Raw genomic sequence first — 17,913 nt, 5'->3', positions numbered from 1 at the left:
TCCTGCTTGCACCGTTTTAGGTCATTGTAATGATGCCTGCATTGCTCTCCAAAGCATGGAATGCCAGTCACCCTGGAGACAGCCTTGATTAGACTGTTCTAAGCCTTTGATTTGTGTTGAGACCTGGTATAATCCCCCTGAAAAAGCCTACATCTGTAGCACTTTTTGAGGAGTGCAATGAATATTCTGGACGTCTCAACACCCCATGTTTGAGTCATATATTTGGCATCTTCCTTCCTACTTCCTGTCATGTTTATACAGGTTATCCAGCAACAGTGAAAGTGGTTTTCTGTCAATTCACAAAATTGCATTTTATGGCTAGTGTGCAAATCACCACAACCATGCCAACCACATCTGCATGATGTTAAGTGAAGACAAACAATGCCAAATAAAGAGAAATGCATTTTATAAGACATAAAGGGTAATGTGACAGTTGACATTCTTTTATGGCTTGTCTGCTGATATACTTGTTAGATGACTTGACTTTTAATACATGTATTGGTGGTATATGTTTTATGACCTGACACATTTTTGTGTGGCTTTACACACTAATAAAAAGAATTTGTAAAATGTAGGATTCAAACTTATATAAACTAGAGAATGCATATTTTTCTGCATAGGTGTTTGTTCCTCATTGCCACAGAAGAAGTGTTTGTCAGACATGCTCATTAATTATATAGACACATTTAATTGAAGGGTTTAGTGTAAAAAGTCTATCCCGGGTTACATCACAACATGATGGAACAAGAAGACACCCAAGGAGAAATGGGAGGAGTAGGAGACATATGAAGAAAAAATATTGACGTGGGAAAGAGAAACAGATTTAATATTATGCAATATCTATGCAAAGGAGAAAGCAAAACTAATCAATACAAAAAGAACAACTCCAAAGATATTTGAAGAGAAATACAGGTAAAGGCATCCAGATATGAAACATTTTATAATACAAAAAATAAGAAAACAAAGAGAAAAAGTAGAAAAGAGGATTAGTAATGGAAAAGATAAAGAAACAGAAAGTGAGATTATGGATTAACTGTGAAGTGAAGGATTTAGTGTAGACAATCTAACTTTGATAACATCACAGCAGGATAGAGCAAATGATTTCCAAACCGAGGAGAAACCAGTGGAGTGGGAAACATCTGATCAGTTGCCATATGACGATACTTTTGAGCCTTTCATAGGAAACCAGTACAAAAGTTCAGTTGGAGTTGCACAGCAAGTGAAGGAACTGGAAACTGTGGCAACTCTGACACAGTCAATGTCGTGAAGTTATAGGCCAGTGAGTTCCCATATGAAAGAGCAATGGATGACACAGAATGAAACTCCAGAGAATATGGCACAGAAAGATGCTGTAGAACTATCTATAGAATAACCAAAGGAAATGGAGAGCAAAGAATGTGCCCTCAATTTAGAAGAATATGATCTAAGAGAAGAGTTGCTTGATTTAATGGAGATGGACAGACATATAAAGATTGATGAAAGAAATATACTACATAAAATCATTAAAACCCCAAAAGTTAGAAGTTTGATAAAACAAATGAACACAGTAATTAGGACTTTTTATAGAGATGCACATGCTATAACAGAAATAAATAGAATATATTACTGTGCAGCTAAATTAATAACAGATAGAGTCTTACCACAAAAACATAGGGCAGTAAGGGGAAAGGAAGGGGAAAAATCAAATCCCATTATGGAAGTATCAAATAAAGAAAAATATAAAGGAATTAAGATAAGAGGTGTCACTTTTAGAAGAGGCAAAAGCATATAAATTGGTAGGAACACCACAGCTTCACAAAAGAAAAGTATTTATTTGTAAAAATGGACCAGATACAGCAATTATGGAGTTCTAGTTAACTTACTGGCATAAGAAAGCAGACAAATAAAAATGTACACAGATAACACACACATGAATATGATCATATTTGTGAGGTCAGCATATTTTTAATCATTCTTGACATTAGACCTGACAAAGATTATAGTTTAACATCTAGGAAACAGAAAAAATAGAGGTAGTTTAATTCAATGCCAAGGGAGAAAAGGAGTTGGGGGGGGTCATAAAAGTTGCTTTGAAAAAAATGATCCAAATTAAAACAATCAGGCAACACCGATATGGTTGTAGAAACAAGAAGTGCACTTTGGTATTATTCATATTACTCAGAAGAAGAAAAAAGTGACTAGAAATGATACGGCATCTACATGATCACATTGTCTCAGTCCTCCCCAAAATATGTAACTACAATGAGACAGTTGTACCAAACTGCTTTTTAGTTAAAAATAATGTACATTGTTGCTGTTTGTATGTGGGGTTATTCTAATAGTTACATATAGTAATTTCTGTAAAAATATGTGATACTTGGTCTGGTAAAGCATCTGACTATAAATATTCAAGTGGCCTTGCAAATTGATGCTGATAAATAAAACTCTGTTGTGCAAAGTCTCTTCCTGAGTCACAGCACTTGACAGAGAAAAAGCAGAAGGATGCATCACATACCTGTCTGGTCTTTTGCAATAGTTGCTACATGTTCTTTAAGAGGCAATTGCTTTCTATTAAACAATCTATTGATCATTTAGTCAGTAAAAAAATTTCAGTTTTCTCTTACACATTGATAAAAAAGTTATGTTCTCACCATAACATTCCACCTATGTCATCCATTTTCAGTCTTCTTCAACTGTTGGGTTCAGATCCAACCCTCGGATCCTACTCATCTGCTTTTTCCAGCTCGTGAAACACTGAACTCTTGAGCTGGCCCCTTACCCATAATGCCCTGGTCCACTAACATATATGTCAGATCTTGTTTGCTGCCTCTTATACCTGTATGCATAAAGAAAAGATGAAACAACAGCATATGGAACTCAACTAAAGGAACTATGTTTCATTCAGAATCTTTCTGTCCTTCCAAAAGTCAATTTGGAGGGAGTTTGGATGGAGGGAAGCTGAGGAAGAATGAAAATGGACAACAAAGATGGAAGTTATGGTGAGTATATAACTTTTTATTTGATGTTCTTTTCCTTCATTCCTCAGCTGTTGGGACAGAGTCCTCAGGGTCCTCAGCTACTCAAATCCATAGAGGAGTCTAAGGAAGGATATTCCTGAGCACCACTGAGCCAAAGGCTGCTCTTATCCTATTGACCAGGATTATCCCAAGCTGAGGCTGCACAAATATCATCCAATGAAGATTTAGATACAAACAAATTGATGAATTGATGAAGTTGCTATAGACCTGGTGGAATGAGCTTTTGGTGGTTTTGGTAAAGACAAACCAAATTTGTCATAAGCAAACAATGCAATCAATTAACCATTTAGCCAAAGTCACTTTAGAGACTGATTTGCCAGATTTTGATTCCAAAAAAGAAACAAAAATAACTGTTCTGATTTCCTCAAATTTTTGGTTCTGTGTAGATAAAATCATAATTGCCTGCGAACATCCAAAAGGTAACAAATATACTCTCCTTTATTTGAGAAATTTAGAAAGAAAACTGGAAGGTATATAACCTGATTAATATGGGATTCTGACATCCCCTCAGGAAGAATGGAGGGGTTGATTTGTAAGGACATCTTATCCTTATGAAAAATCAAATAAGGAGGCTTGAAAGACAAACCCTGTAGTCCTGAAAGTCTTCTAGCAGTGGTAATGGCCACTAAAACAGTTTTCCAAGTCAAACATTTTAGTTCACACTTACTGATTGTTCAAACTGAGGTTGTTTTAAAAGATTGTAAAACAATGTTTAAATCCCATAGGCCTGGAATGTCCAGATGCGTCATGTCTGCTGGGTGAGACAGAATGTCTGGATTTTGGATCCAGAATCCATGGTGTGTGAAGTATTTAAAGAAAGGGAAACCAAATCTGATGAGGCCAGTAAGGGGCAATGAGGATAACTCTCTTCAATCGAGATGCTTCCCTTGCTGACTCCCCTGGTGGATAGATCAGGGCAAAGAATGTGTAGCACTTGAGGGGAGATGCAAACAGATCATAGCATGGTTGTCCTCATCAGTGGATAATACTTTCCACAGCTTTCATACTGAGGGACCACTCATGAGGATTTAGAATGTACCTGCTTAACTTGTCTGTAATCACGATGGATTTCCCTGAATGTGCATTGCCAACAGAAACTTATTGGATGAGATCACCCATTGCCCCACTCTCATAGCTTTTCAGCACAGGGTGTAAGATTTGGTTCTCCATTGTTTGATGATGTACCAGACCACTGACATATTGTCTGTCTGAATCACAATAGTCCCAGACAGGAGAGTATCTTGGAAGACCTACAATGCTAGGAGGGCAGCTCTCATTTCCAGAACATTGAAATGTATATCAGGACCATGTGCCTTAGACTGTCTTTCCAAAGAAATGCACCCCAACTGATCTGAAAAGTGTCCATGGTCACTATGGCCTTGGGCTGAGGGAGAACAAAACAGCAACCTTCTATTATCTGATCAGAATATATCCGTCATAGAAGGTAATTCTTGCAAGCCATGTTATCTTGATCTGACTAGCTAAAGGTTGGTGAAGAGTGGACCATTGTGTCACTAGGGTCCACTGAAGGACTCTCATGTGGTACTTTGCTAATGGTACCAAAATGATTGCAGCAGTCATTGACCCCAGTGCTTGCAGTATCATTCAAGTTGAAAGAGAAGAACTTTGAATGAGCTTTCTGACCTTGACTCAAATGGTTTGAATCCTTGATAGAGGGAGAGAGACTGTCATAGAAACCATATTGAACAAGGCTCTAATGAACTCCAATATTTGAGTTGGTTCAAGCTGAGATTTCTTGTGATTGATGGTAATTCCCAGGTGAGAGCATAACTGGAGTACATAGCCTCGTGTTTTGATCAGATGATCCCTGGTCAGAGCAGTTATGAGCCAGTCATCCAAATATGCAAACACTCCTAATCCCTGTAGTCTCAAGTGAGCTACTACTAATTGCCACATGCTTTATGAAAACCTTGGGGGCTGTAGTGAGACCAAAGGGCAGAGGTCTGAATGGGTAATGATTGGCTCCCAACCAGAAGCATAGATATCTCTTGGATTGTATTTTCATTTTGATATGACAGTATGCATCCTGAAATCTGTTGAGCACATCAAGTTATCCTTGTGCATAAAAGGCAGAATGGACAGAACTGTGACCATCTGGAATTTTGTGGACTGAATTGACTTATTCAGATTGCTGATATCCAAATCTGATCTCCAGTCCACTATCTTTTCTGGCACTGAATAGAATCTTCAGTAAGTTCCTGAACCTGTCTGGTCTGGGAGGACTTCTTGGATGACTCTTTTTTTCTAGCAACTTGTTTATTTCTAATTCTGCTGCTTCCCTTTGATTGGGTGGAACATTGGGTATTTTGTTTACTATTAAAAGGGGTTGTAGGGAAAAGGCTATTATATAACCTCTGGAAATAATCCTCTGCACCCATGTATCTTTTGTAATCTCTAGCCAGGCTGTCTGATTTAGGGATAAATGATACCTGACTGCCTCCAAAGATGGACAACCAGGCCACCTTTTAGGAACACTAATAGGATCTGTTAGAGAAGATATCTCTAGATCCTTGGTTCTGTGGACCATCTCTGCCTCAGGGATGGCAGACTGCTCTTGAAGGGACTATCTCCACATAGGTCATGGAAGGGACCCTAGGAGTTTCTGAACCACATTTTTTGTCTGCCTAGTTGGTTCCTAGAAAAGGTCCTTTGAGGGGTTGGGAAATGCACACCCACAGCAGAGAGGATTTTACCTTCCTGCTCATACCTTGAAAGTGTTTAATTTACTCTGCTGCCAAATAAAGAACATCCGCCAAACGCAGCATTGATGAAGGAAGACTTATTTCTCAAAATCACTCAAGTGAATCCAAGCATGTCTCCTGATGGAAATGCCTGAGCATGCCACCTGTGAGGCACCTTCAGCTGTGTTGTAGATAAGTCTCATGGATGAGTTTGAAATGGATTGGATTGGACACTAACCAACTATGAGGCAATGGTGCTGTTTACCCCTGAAGAAATGGCCCCATAGAAGGATTTGGTAAGCTCCTTAATCAAATACTATTTGAGTCTAATGAATTTTGCCAAATAATTCAGTGACCAAAGGTCAAAGGTCACTGAAGCACACACATGCTTCCCAAATTTGTCCAGTATCCTAAACTCCTTGTTGGTGGGGGGTGGACAGAGGAACTTTGCTCCACTAGGTCCATTTTTGTAGCTGCTGCTATGATCATGACCTCAACTGGTACTTCCTTGCTCCAACATTCTCTGTCATTTGGTGATGCCAGGATCTTATCTGGTCTCTTAGTGATAGGCTTGATAGTGTCATGTTCCTTCCACACCTATTGAGAAAACAAATTACTGAGCTCATTGGCAGGCAGAGTCACCCAGGAGGTAGATGGGCCAGCTCCAAAAGCTTCCAGGAATACCAACTCCTCCTAAGAAGATTTGATTGGAGACTAACCATCCCTTTCCTTTAGAGGTTCTAGAATGTCTCCAAATAAGATGTCATTGGATGGTAACTTTGGGAACTTTTCCCCTCATCAAAATCAGTATTCTCTGTGACAGTCTCTTGTGGAGAGTCTATGTGCCTCCTTTTGCACTTTTTCTTACTAGGAACTTCTTTGGTGGGATGCTCCAGAGAGGTATCTGAAGAAATTACTATGCCCTGCAGGGTATCCTGGTGACTTATCTGGGCTGACTGTCCCAGTGCTGGAGGTGGTTGAGGCTCTAGACACAGAGATGAATGGAGTTAGAAAGTCAGAGTTGAGGAGGGGGAGAAGTCCTGATTTTAGGAACAGGAAAAACTCTCTCCACTACCTTGAAAGTAGAGTGCCTCAGATATAGAAGGAACCTGATGGCCCTAAGAAAACATGCTTCTGGACTGTAGGCTGTCTTCACCCTGATGGCAGACTATTTGAGGAGGAAGTCAGGGCTGAGCTATCTAATGCCAAAGCTCTGAGGGGCAGATGCGGCTCTGACAACTTTGGAGTTGACTCCAATACCCCAGACCTAGCACTGAAGGTACAGCTCCAAGAGTCATCCACATCTGAAGTGCTTGCCACTGTTCCACTCAGAGATGCCACGGTAGTCAAAGATGCCATGATCTTAGGATCCAATGCAGATGACTCTGGAATCTTCGGATCTGATTGCCCTGAAACCAATGGTCAGATTGCCGAAGGAACCAGTATAGGTGGGGTAGTACTAACAAAGATCTCCAGATCTGATGGAGTCGTAGCCAGAAGAACCTCCAATTGAATCTCCTTCAAGTGGAATATCATCATCTTGTCCATGTCGGCTTTGGTCAGACTTCTAGAGGAATGAGTGGAATATGCTGTGAATGGTGGTCTTGAATGATGATGTCTAGAGACCTATCCAAGAATGGAAAAGGGAAGCAAGAAGAAACTGGATCTAAGACTAATAGTGGTGATCATATCTGAGGAGACTTTTCAGGCTTAGAGTTCAGATCTGAAGGGGTCAGATCCACAGTTTTAGAAACTTTGTGTGTAGGTTCAGAACCTGGAGTCAAAGGTGAAGTTGGATCTGGGGAATGATTTTTAACATCTTTTTTTATCCAGTTTCTTGGTGCATTGAGCCCCAGATTATGCTGATGATGACTTAGAAGGGAGCAAACTTCTGAATATCATTTCTTTCGATTTGTCAAAGTTCTAGGATTAAAAGCTTTGCAAATGTCACAACTTGAGTCTATATACCCAGGGCCTAAATAATAAACACATTTAGAGTGCTCATCTGACAAAGGAATTTTATGGCTGCAGGCCGTACATTTTTTTAAAACCCAAAAGCTACTGTGACATTTTTAAGAACTAAAATAACAAGTACAGGAAAAAATATAAAGTTTTTTTTTTTTTTTTTTTTGTGTTATTAAAGGAAGAAGGTTACCAACAATGGTCAGCAAACAAGTACTAACAAGTACAAGAAAGGGGAATACCAAGGATGGTATTAAAGTTTAACCAGTAAAGGTTAAAAAAGGGAGGTTATCACTATAAAGAATAAGTTTTATAAGAAAATGGAAGATCTAAGAAAGAATTATAATGAAAAAAATTTCACTCACAAATAACCATGTTGTTAAACCTGAGATCTTACAGTAAACACATCCATATGCTAAGGCAGTAAACAAGATCTGAGGTATGCTAAGGGAGCAGGGTATTATGGGTAAGGGAGGAGATCAAGAGCTTTAGTGTTCCATGAGATGGAAAAAGCAGCCAAGTCAAATCTGAGGGTTAGATCCAAACCCAACAGCTGCATGAATGAAAATGACATCGAATTGACATAATTCAATGCCATGGGTCTGACTGGATGACCCATATTCTATATGTACTTTTCTGATAAACATAAATTATGGCAGCTGAGTTGACAATGCTCTTGTTTATTATCTTACGTCAGTGACAGTTAATATACATGGAAAACAATTGAGTTTAATATGCTGCCACCTTGGGAGTTTAATGTATTCTGTTGGATTTATATTACTTTTAAACCTAATGTCTGTCTGTTTATTTCATATTGCTTGAACTCATTACAAATTTTAAGTGCTAGATAACTGAATAACTGAGATGGTCCTTGGAATATTTGCAGTAGTAACTCAGGCCAAAAATATAGCTGTCAAAGAATATGACTAGATGACTGAAACAAACAAACAAACAAACAATTGACTGTATAACAAAAAAAGCATGTCTTCAGGTACAGACAAAAAAATGTTCAAATTTAGAAAATGCAAACAGACAGCATATGCATTACTAACATCCATGGACAGAACTTAATTTCTTATTTTACCAAAGCTATTCATTGACCATAAAGAAAAAACAGTTCTTAAGTGATAGTATTCTGCATACACCACAACTAATGAAGTTCCTTTAGTGCCTCTACTGTAAGTGCTCATGATCTAGTAACTTGTGACAGGCTTGCTTACTGCTACTTGCTCTAATTAATGTGTCCTATCTCCCACTAGCCCACTCCTAATGACTTATCTAGACTTCCCTGACTCGACATATCCCTACCAGAACCCTAATTCTAACCCTAACACTTCCACCTGGTCCCTAACCCTAACCATACCACTCACCCCTACCCTTAAAGTCCTCAGACACTCCCTAAATCTAAAACTTCACTCATGCAACACCTAACCTAATCTCCTCAAACACTCCCTAATGATATAATTCCACTCTCTAACCCTAAACACCTCTCCTGCTGCCTAACCCTAAAACTCCCCTCCTGCTCCCTAAACCAAAAGTCCGTAATAGGTCCTAAATTTAAACACCCCGCATGCTTCCTAAACCTAAATCTCACGCAGATGCTACCTAATCTTAACCAGCTCTTCCTCCCCTTTTCATTCCCTCCCCATAGCTGTCACTCTTACCTTACCTGAACTCACTACTGTGTTTGGATGATATGTAGCAGCTCCTCTTTCCATAGCTGCCACATCTTGCCCAGACAAGCATTTGAACTTGAGCACAACCAGCCAGACATGCAATCTACAAGGCATCTGAGTCCTTGACTGCAAGATAGTGATATATGAAGATCTGGTTTTCAGACTTTTGTAGTATACCCTTCTCTTACCACATGTATTTCTTATATTTCAAGAAAGCATGTGCATAATGGGATTATTGTTGATTATGAATACTAAAGGAGTCAAGAGCAGCTTGATATTATTATGGTTAGCCATTCCTGTATTAGTGGCACCTAGAAACAAACTTCAGTCTTAAACATTTATTATTTTCCTCATTTGGGGGACAGGTGAAGCTTTTTCTCACTTCTGCATCATCCTATGGTTTCCTACCCAGTGCCACACATCCATTGCCAGGTCTAACAGACACCTACTAACCACCAGGACTTCATCCAATAGGGATCGGGCAGTTGTGACTCTTTGGAGTGTCCTGGGGGGTCTGGCCGTCAACATCCATCTGGAGAGTTTCATTTGATGTACCTTGTTACTCCCTCCTCCCTCATCTTTCTCATGGTAGTGTCTAAGGGTGCAGGTGTGCAATAGAGACACACTGTGTTTTGCCCTGCCTCTAAAGCAGCTCAGCTATGTCCTCATACTATCCCCCTTTTGCACCACATCTCCTAATAGCAATGATCCAAACCTTCACCTGAGATTATCACAGGAGACACTCACAGAACCACTCTCCCACCAGAGATGGTAACATCAATCCCTCCCTGTTATTCTGTCAATCGCCTGAGCTGCTTGCAAATCCAGGTTGACTGGGCCATGGTGAGAACTGTATCATTTCTAATGGCTGCATGAAGGCTATTCAGCCGACTAGAATTAGACTGCTAAAAGTTCTCTCTAGAATAACAAAGGTTCTATAATAAGTTAATATTGGTATTTTTAGGGTTTATGATCCTTACTCAGCACATCTCGGTGAATAATAGTAAGAAAATATTTAAAATGTATTAGCAAGTGATAGGCAGTATCTGTGGTCTAATAACTAAAATGCAAAGATGCTTAGAAGAAGTAGAGCCCTACCATAGTGCCATTTGTGCTTCTATATGAAAGACAGTCATGGTCTCTAATATCCAACAGGGAACTGAAATGGTATATTTTATTCAGTGTGGTTTAAAATATTTGAGTCCTGTAGGAGTAATTAAGGGTCACGAGGTATGTGGTGTGTGTGTGTGTGTGTGTGTGTGTGTGTGTGTGTGTGTGTGTGTGTGTGTGTGTGTGTGTGTGTGTGTGTGTGTGTGTGTGTGTGTGTGTTTGGAGGGGCATATTCTAACCTTGATGTTACATTCACACCATATAGCTTAAACTGTTTCTATGATTAGAAACCTTGTGAGCTAAAAACTCATTTTACGTTATTTCAGAACCTTAGCCACCATAACATATGTTTGATAACTTGAACGTCAGCTGGGGACCAAGCCATAAAAAATGTCTGATCACTCCTTAATGCATAGATCACTAAGTCACATAAGATTCATGCTGTTCCTAAATAATATAATAGAGAATGTGACTAGGTTAAGAAACAATTTGTTGTTGCTCAGTACTGACAAGCACCTAGTTTGCAGAAATCACAGTCAAATCAGGCAGAATGAATAAGTGTATGATAATAAAATGAGTAACCTTAGACTGACAGTCTTAATCTTGCAAAAGTGCTGCAAATATCACAGCAAACCACTGTACAGAAAAATCATGGATCAGTAAACTGGATAAATCAATGGGATAAATAATCACAGCAATGTCTGCAAAGTCCTGGGTAAGCTTTGTGGCAGCTAATAATAGGTTTCAGTATGAATAAATGGGTCTTGTTTAATGGAAGCTTGATTTTTCAAAATAGCTAAAACCATAGGAGGTCATTAGTTAAAACAGAGACACTTGTGATTTAGCAAAACACATTTTTTTTCTGCAAGGGGCAACCCCCCCCCCCCCATAGCCCCAGTCACCCAGTCATCTGGGTAAGCACACGCACCCACAAACTATACCAACTCCAAGATAGGTCAATCTTGGAGAAGAGAGAGAAAGGAAAGAAAATACAACACTCACCTTCTTCCTCTTCTCCAAGTAGTGCTACCATGACAGGACGGAAGCAATCTGTTTAGGTTTGATAGTCTAAGTGCCAAGAAGGTATATGGCAACAAATGGTAAGGTTTCTTCAAAATAATGTGATAGGAACCTACTTGGAATAGAAATTATGTATGGGCTATTTTCTGTTCTACTTACTACATGCCTGAATAGGTATCAGTGTTTTAGCTCCATTAGCAATACAACATTTTTTAAGACAGACTTTCATTTTAGTTTTGCCCAGACAGGCCAAACATCAACAGGGTATTAGCACAGCACACGTGTACATCACCAGATTTCTACTTAGTTCTGTTTCCACTGAAATTTGTCAATGTGATTTGTATACACATATTGACTCTGACAGCAGGAAAGCTGAAATTCATAATTATGTTCTGTAAGTAAAATATTACAATGCATTTTGCACAAAAGCAACAAGAATAAATAGTTTTGAATCAGAAACTAACACCAGCAGCAATTTTTTGCAAATGTTTCAGCAGAGATATATTACCCATAAGTTCTTAATGTTTTGATATTTAATTTTGGGAAACTAATCATTTCTAGTTTTGAATTTTAAGAATGTTTTTTATATTTTGTCCTATGGGCTTACAAACTTTTATCATGACATACTGCATGTGCAAAAATGCTGACAGTGTCTATGCAGTGTATGTCTGGTCTCCTTTTTTGAAAACACTTAAAGGTAATGGTATATGATGTGGAAAATAGGCATTTTTGGAAATGTTCTAAATGTATGCCTTCCTCATAAATTGCACTGTTTGCAAAAGTAACAAGAGAAGATTTTCACAATTATTTCACATAATATATGTTGTAAATCCTATAGATTTGTTTTATTCTTTTCAAAGGTTCATATGTAAGTACTAGGATAGCTGCCCTTGTGGGCCATGTTATGTCTAGCCAGTTTCCCTTTTTGTGCTCAAAATAACCTATCCCATTTGGATATAGACTGGCCTTACCCATTCCAGGGTCAGTAATTATATATTACCCCTAGTGAGGATAACTGGGATCATATCATAAATAATCTGAGGGTACCAATGCATGGGATAAAGTATTTAGGAGCTGCCTCTTTCCATTAATAGCACACGGGGTAGTTCTGTGAAAAAGGTTTCCGTTTCCAATCCATGGATCTTAGTTGCACTTGTATATGGACAGGCATGAACTTTGTTTTATGTAGATGTGGAGTCTGTTCCACAGCAGTGGTATCCTTTGTGAGATATGCCTGTCCCTACAAACCATTCTGCTGGTGTTGCAAAAGAGGCTGAGATCCCTAGACCAAGGATTTCTGATGCCATTTGACTTGGCAGTCACAGGTCTCCTCTTAGCGGTTTGTAGGATACCAAGTATAGTGGCAGGCCTTTGAGTTGGTTCATGTAGGACATACTGTTTATGCCTTGTATCCTTTTAGTAAGGTATCTCTGTGGGTGTTTCAGTTGTTACATGTGTCCGGACAGATACATGCCAATGAGGACATTATATTCAATTATTCCCCTAATGAGGGCTGAGTAAATGGAGCCAATGAAATCCCTATATCTAGAGACAATGCCTTTGTTTATAAGCTGTGCAATACAGAAGAAATTTCTTACAACAGACACATGTTGGTCAAAGGTTAGGTCACTATCCACATAAGTTCCCACATCCCAATCAACTGGGTCAACTTTTAGAGGTGTATTGTCAGTATGGTAGTTCCTCTGGGATAAATGACTTCCCAAAGAATACACTAATGCATTTTTTTGGTATTTAGGTTCATTTCATGACTATGCCATCAGTTATGGATTTTGAGATAAACCTTGCAGTGGAATGGTTAAGTCATTTGGGGATTCAATGACTGCTCCTATATTGTGCCAGAGCCCTTTGGTATTGGCTTTCACTTCAGAAAAAGTTCTGTTCGACTGCTCCTAGCTTGTGCCAGAGCCCTTTGGTTTTGGCCTTTACTTCAGAAAAGTAGAAGCCAAACAGGAGAGGTCCCAGTAAAGAACCCTGGGGGACTCCACTGGTGGCTGGAATGTCTGTTACTGTAACCTCCCCCAATTTTTATCTGCATCCTATCCATGGCTGTTGGCTATCCAACAGGTGACAGTGGTTTTACTCAGTTTATTTAGCTTTTCTATTATACCTGAGTAGGAAATTGTGTTAAAAGCTTTGGCCAGGTCAAAGTCTGCATTGTGTACCATTTTGCCTTCATCCATTGCTTTGGTTACCTTTTCAAAGAAATCTACTAGGCTGAGTATGCAAGACCTGTCCTTACCAACTCAAAAATGAGATGAGATGGGACCAGTTTTTAGAGGTCATATGTCATGATTGATTAATTCCATGAAAGGTCTTTCCATGGTTTTGCATATGAGGCTGGTCAGTCTTATGGGTGTGTAATTGCCTGTGTCTGTGGAATACGGGGAATTACTGCATCTGTTCTCCAATTGCTTGGAACAAAACTTGTATGGAGGCTGAGACTGACCAGTGTTGTTAGGGTTGTGGTTAAATCATGCTTTATGCTATATAAGATGCATACAGGGATATTGCCAGGACCAATTGATGCAATAAATGTAGCTTTTGATAGCACTTTTGAGACATTTTCTTTTGTCCTCCACAGAGGCAAATCAGTTACATGGTGTGTCTTGAGGCACAAATGTAGGGAAGGGGTAAAGTTAGAGCCAAATTTATCAGCCAGTAGGTTCACTATATCTTCAGCCTCAATGTAGGCAACATCATTCACAATCAACTCAGTGCACTGAATGCATACTATTGTTTATATCTTATGGTACACATTTAATACTTTAGGTTTGCAGCAGTAGCTGTTTTGAATATACAGAAAATATTCATTGTCATGGTTGTGCATAAGGCAGCACATTCATATTTTATATAGAGGTAAACATTCCAATAAATGATGATCTGTTAATTTATTGACTGACTGGATGACAGTCCTATTAATAATTTGATAGCTGTTAATGTCCTCTAGTTACTAATTGATACCCTTGATTTAAATGTGTCGCCTTCCAGTACAGTGGTTAGGCTCAATAATTTTAATGATTGTTAACTGACTGACAAGTTAATGAATGAATTGTTCACTTGCATCATAATTGTTTTCTGCTTTTCCTGTATTTTCTATTGTAAAAGTAATTCTACTTTTTCTAATGTTACAACTTTGCATCCATGTTTTCTTTTAGTGAGTAAACTATACTTCCAGAAATTTGAGGATAGCAGGTGTTCAAAACAGATAAGAATGTGACTGTTAACCATGTCTTCGTCACGCCTATACATTTTTTAGTTGTGGTTTTGGATACAGTACTTAATAAGGAGATAAAAATAAATAAATAAATAAAAGAACTGTAAAGATTAGTTCATATCCGAGGCAGACATTTATCAGACAGAAGTAATTGCTTAAAATGTTCACTTGAGAATGCATTGCACTACTTGCCTTTATACTTAAAGAACAGAATATAAACAAATAGTATTTTACACACTATATATTTAATTATCAGGAAGGCCTAGGCATTTCAATAATAATTTTCAGATAACAGAAAAGATAAGAATTACTATTGCACTTGCTGATATCCATTTTCTTCATCTGTTGCCTTTACTATGTAGTCTAACTATATATAATTTACATATCTATAGTTGCATGCAAACAATAAATACATGTGCATCTGTTGAAAAACATACTTAATAATGACCTATAAGCAAAAAATGGAAGGTCAGCTTCTATATTAAGTCCAGTCTGGTTTGAGAACATGCAGCATATAGTAAAGCAGTTAGAAATTCTTGCAAAAAAAAAAAAAAAAAACAGTTTGTAACTAACCTTAGAAATCTGTATTGTGGTAGTTTCAGAATGCATATACCAAACAAATCTTCGAGCATATTGCATTCCCTTTAGTGTTTGAATAAGATGCTGTCATGTTGTAAACTCATTTCATTTCCTGAGTACTAATTTTCTGCTGTTAACTTTCTTCCCCAAACTAATTTTAACTTTTTTCATATTGCAACATATGTCTATAAGATATGAGAAAACTGGGCGTCTGCTTATCATATCATGTACTGCTTTAGACACTACATGTGGTCATAGATAACTTCGAAATAACTGTACAGGAAAACATCATATGAAGCAAGTGAAGCTGATTTAAATTCACTTTTGTAAACACAATTTCTGCCTGCAGCAAAACAGACATTTCAAACCTACTACAAAAGAGAATTTGGCTGTTTTGATAAAAAATTATTTCATTCTGGTATGCTTGCTTAAGAATATACACAGTGAGCATATAAATGAAAACCAGACGGCACAGAAGTATGAAGTAGTATTTAGACATGCTGTCAAGTACATAACTTTTGAGAAATAAAATGTGTGACTATATTCTACTCAAGATACATAATTCACTTATTTAGCTAAAATAAATTTGTGGATAATGGGTCACTGGAGAGAATATGTTATTTTAAATGATGCCTGTTATAACACAATAGTTAGTGCTACATATGTCACTTGTATAATAATAGCATCCTGTTACTTGCACACTTTTTAGTAAGTAACAATTACTTGCAAATAAACAAGCATTCTTTTTCTCCAAAAGCTAAGAATACAGCATCCATGGGACCAGACGACATCCCGGGCTGTGTACTACATGAACTACAAAATGAACTGGCACCTCACCTAAGTTTCATGTTTAATCATAGCCTCACCTCAGGCTTCATGCCCAGTGAGTGGCACACAGCTACAGTTATCCCACTCCACAACAGGGGATCCAACTTGGATCCTGGGAACTACTGCCCCATCAGTCTGAAGAGCCTGGTCTGCAAGGCCATGGAATGTATTATCATGGAACTTATAAACAAAGACATTGGCAAACTTCAAACACTGGACCCCACCCAGTATAGTTTTGTGAAGGGCCGATCTTGTCTCCTAAACCTGATTGACTTCTTCAAGTCGCTCTCCATTGCTCTGAACAAAGGTAAGGCAGCCTAACACAGCCTATCTGCACCTCACCAACGCCTTTGACATCATCTCCCACTCTGGAATCATAGATAAACTTACTAAGCTGGGCATTGATCCCTATGTCACTCGAAGGGTTGCCAACTGGCTTACTGACAGAACCCACACTTTAAAAGTAGTCGACTCCAAATCCAGCTCCAGACAAGTGAGAATTGTAGTACCTCAGGGTTCAGTCCTGGGACTGCTCTTGTTTGGCATCAACATCTCTGAAGTACAGGCCAACACTAAGGGACTCTGGATAACAAAGTTTGCAGATGACTACAAACGGGTAGCCATTATTGAATCCCCAAATGATGTGGATATTCTACAAAAGGGCCTTACTGAAACAGATGCTTGGTGCCAGAGCCATAGGCTTAAGTTCAATGCCAAGAAATGTATAGTTATCCCCTATGGGAAAAAACATGTACCCATGAATTAACACATACGCGGCAGTACACTAAACACTGAAATTGTGATAAGAGACTTAGGGATACAGGTGGACATTAGTCTCACCTTCGATAACCACTTCACCACAACAGTCAGAAAATCCTTCTATGTGGCAAACCTCATCACTAAAGGCTTTTCATCCAGAAAAAAGGAGGTCATTGTCCCACTGTACTCATCTCTCATTAGGCCATTAGACCCATTATAGAATACAATGCCCCATTTGGTATGCACCTCTCAAGACATCTGCAACAACTGGAAAGGCTGCAGAAATACCTCACTAAAAGAATTAGAGGCCTAAATCAGATGCCCTATGCTGATCATCTAAAAAAACTCCAGCTATACTCTGTTGCATATCGTCTACTCAGAGGCAATCTCTGCTTAACATACAAGGCCATGTCAAACCCAGAGCTGTTGGACATGCTACACTTAAAGAAGTCCCAACCCCTCAGAGCCACATGCTCCAGGGATCTAAACCTTGTCATCACAATGAACAAAACGTGCTGGAGGGATGGTTTCCTGACCCAGAGACTTCCCAGACTCTGGAATAGACTGCCCATACATGTCAAGCAGAGCGCCTCTTTGGCCCTCTTCAAAAGGAACATTGATGATTGGATGGGAGATAGGAAATTCACCCCGGGGATCACGTCAGTCACCCTGCTAGACAGGGGTCCAGGGAAGTAAATATTGTGTGAAGAATTAGCCAGGGAATTGTTATGGCTAGGCTTGTATAGGCCCTATGTCTGATAGCCTAGTAACAACCTATGAACCTATGAACCTATGAAGCCATTTTAAATTTGTTAACATATCTCACATAATCAAACTTATTGCTTCAGTCATAGCTGAAAGCTGAAGCCAAGGGCAAGGTCTTACTGCAGACTTCAAGAATGGATAATGGCATGGAATAGTCAGGGTATGAGTTGACAGTAGAGAAAATAGAAGACTTAAGAGAGATTACCACAAATGAAGTAGTAGCCATGATGACCAAATTGAAGCTGGGAAAGTCACTAGAT

At 38.8% G+C, this 17,913-nt stretch overlaps 1 protein-coding gene across 6 annotated transcripts in view; it reads right to left on the bottom strand.

Annotated features, from left to right (window-relative positions):
* The window catches only part of LOC122801054 (cysteinyl leukotriene receptor 1-like), an 83,313-nt gene extending 67,873 nt beyond the window's left edge, over positions 1-15,440 (bottom strand). For all 6 annotated transcript variants that reach the window (XM_044070530.1, XM_044070531.1, XM_044070532.1 and 3 more), the window contains exon 1: positions 15,296-15,440. Coding sequence is in view for 1 of the 6 variants with exons in the window: in XM_044070536.1 (XP_043926471.1) it covers positions 15,296-15,354 (59 nt within the window). In the remaining 5 variants the exon portion in view is untranslated. The remainder of the gene's footprint in view (positions 1-15,295) is intronic.
* Between the last annotated feature and the right edge of the window lie 2,473 nt (positions 15,441-17,913).

The sequence above is a fragment of the Protopterus annectens genome, chromosome 4.part1, assembly GCF_019279795.1.
Source record: "Protopterus annectens isolate FY-2018-M chromosome 4.part1, PAN1.0, whole genome shotgun sequence".
In the NCBI taxonomy this organism is placed as follows: Eukaryota; Metazoa; Chordata; order Ceratodontiformes; family Protopteridae; genus Protopterus; species Protopterus annectens.
The sequence above is the reverse complement of the archived record's forward strand: the minus strand, read 5'-3'. Positions and strand labels throughout refer to the sequence as shown.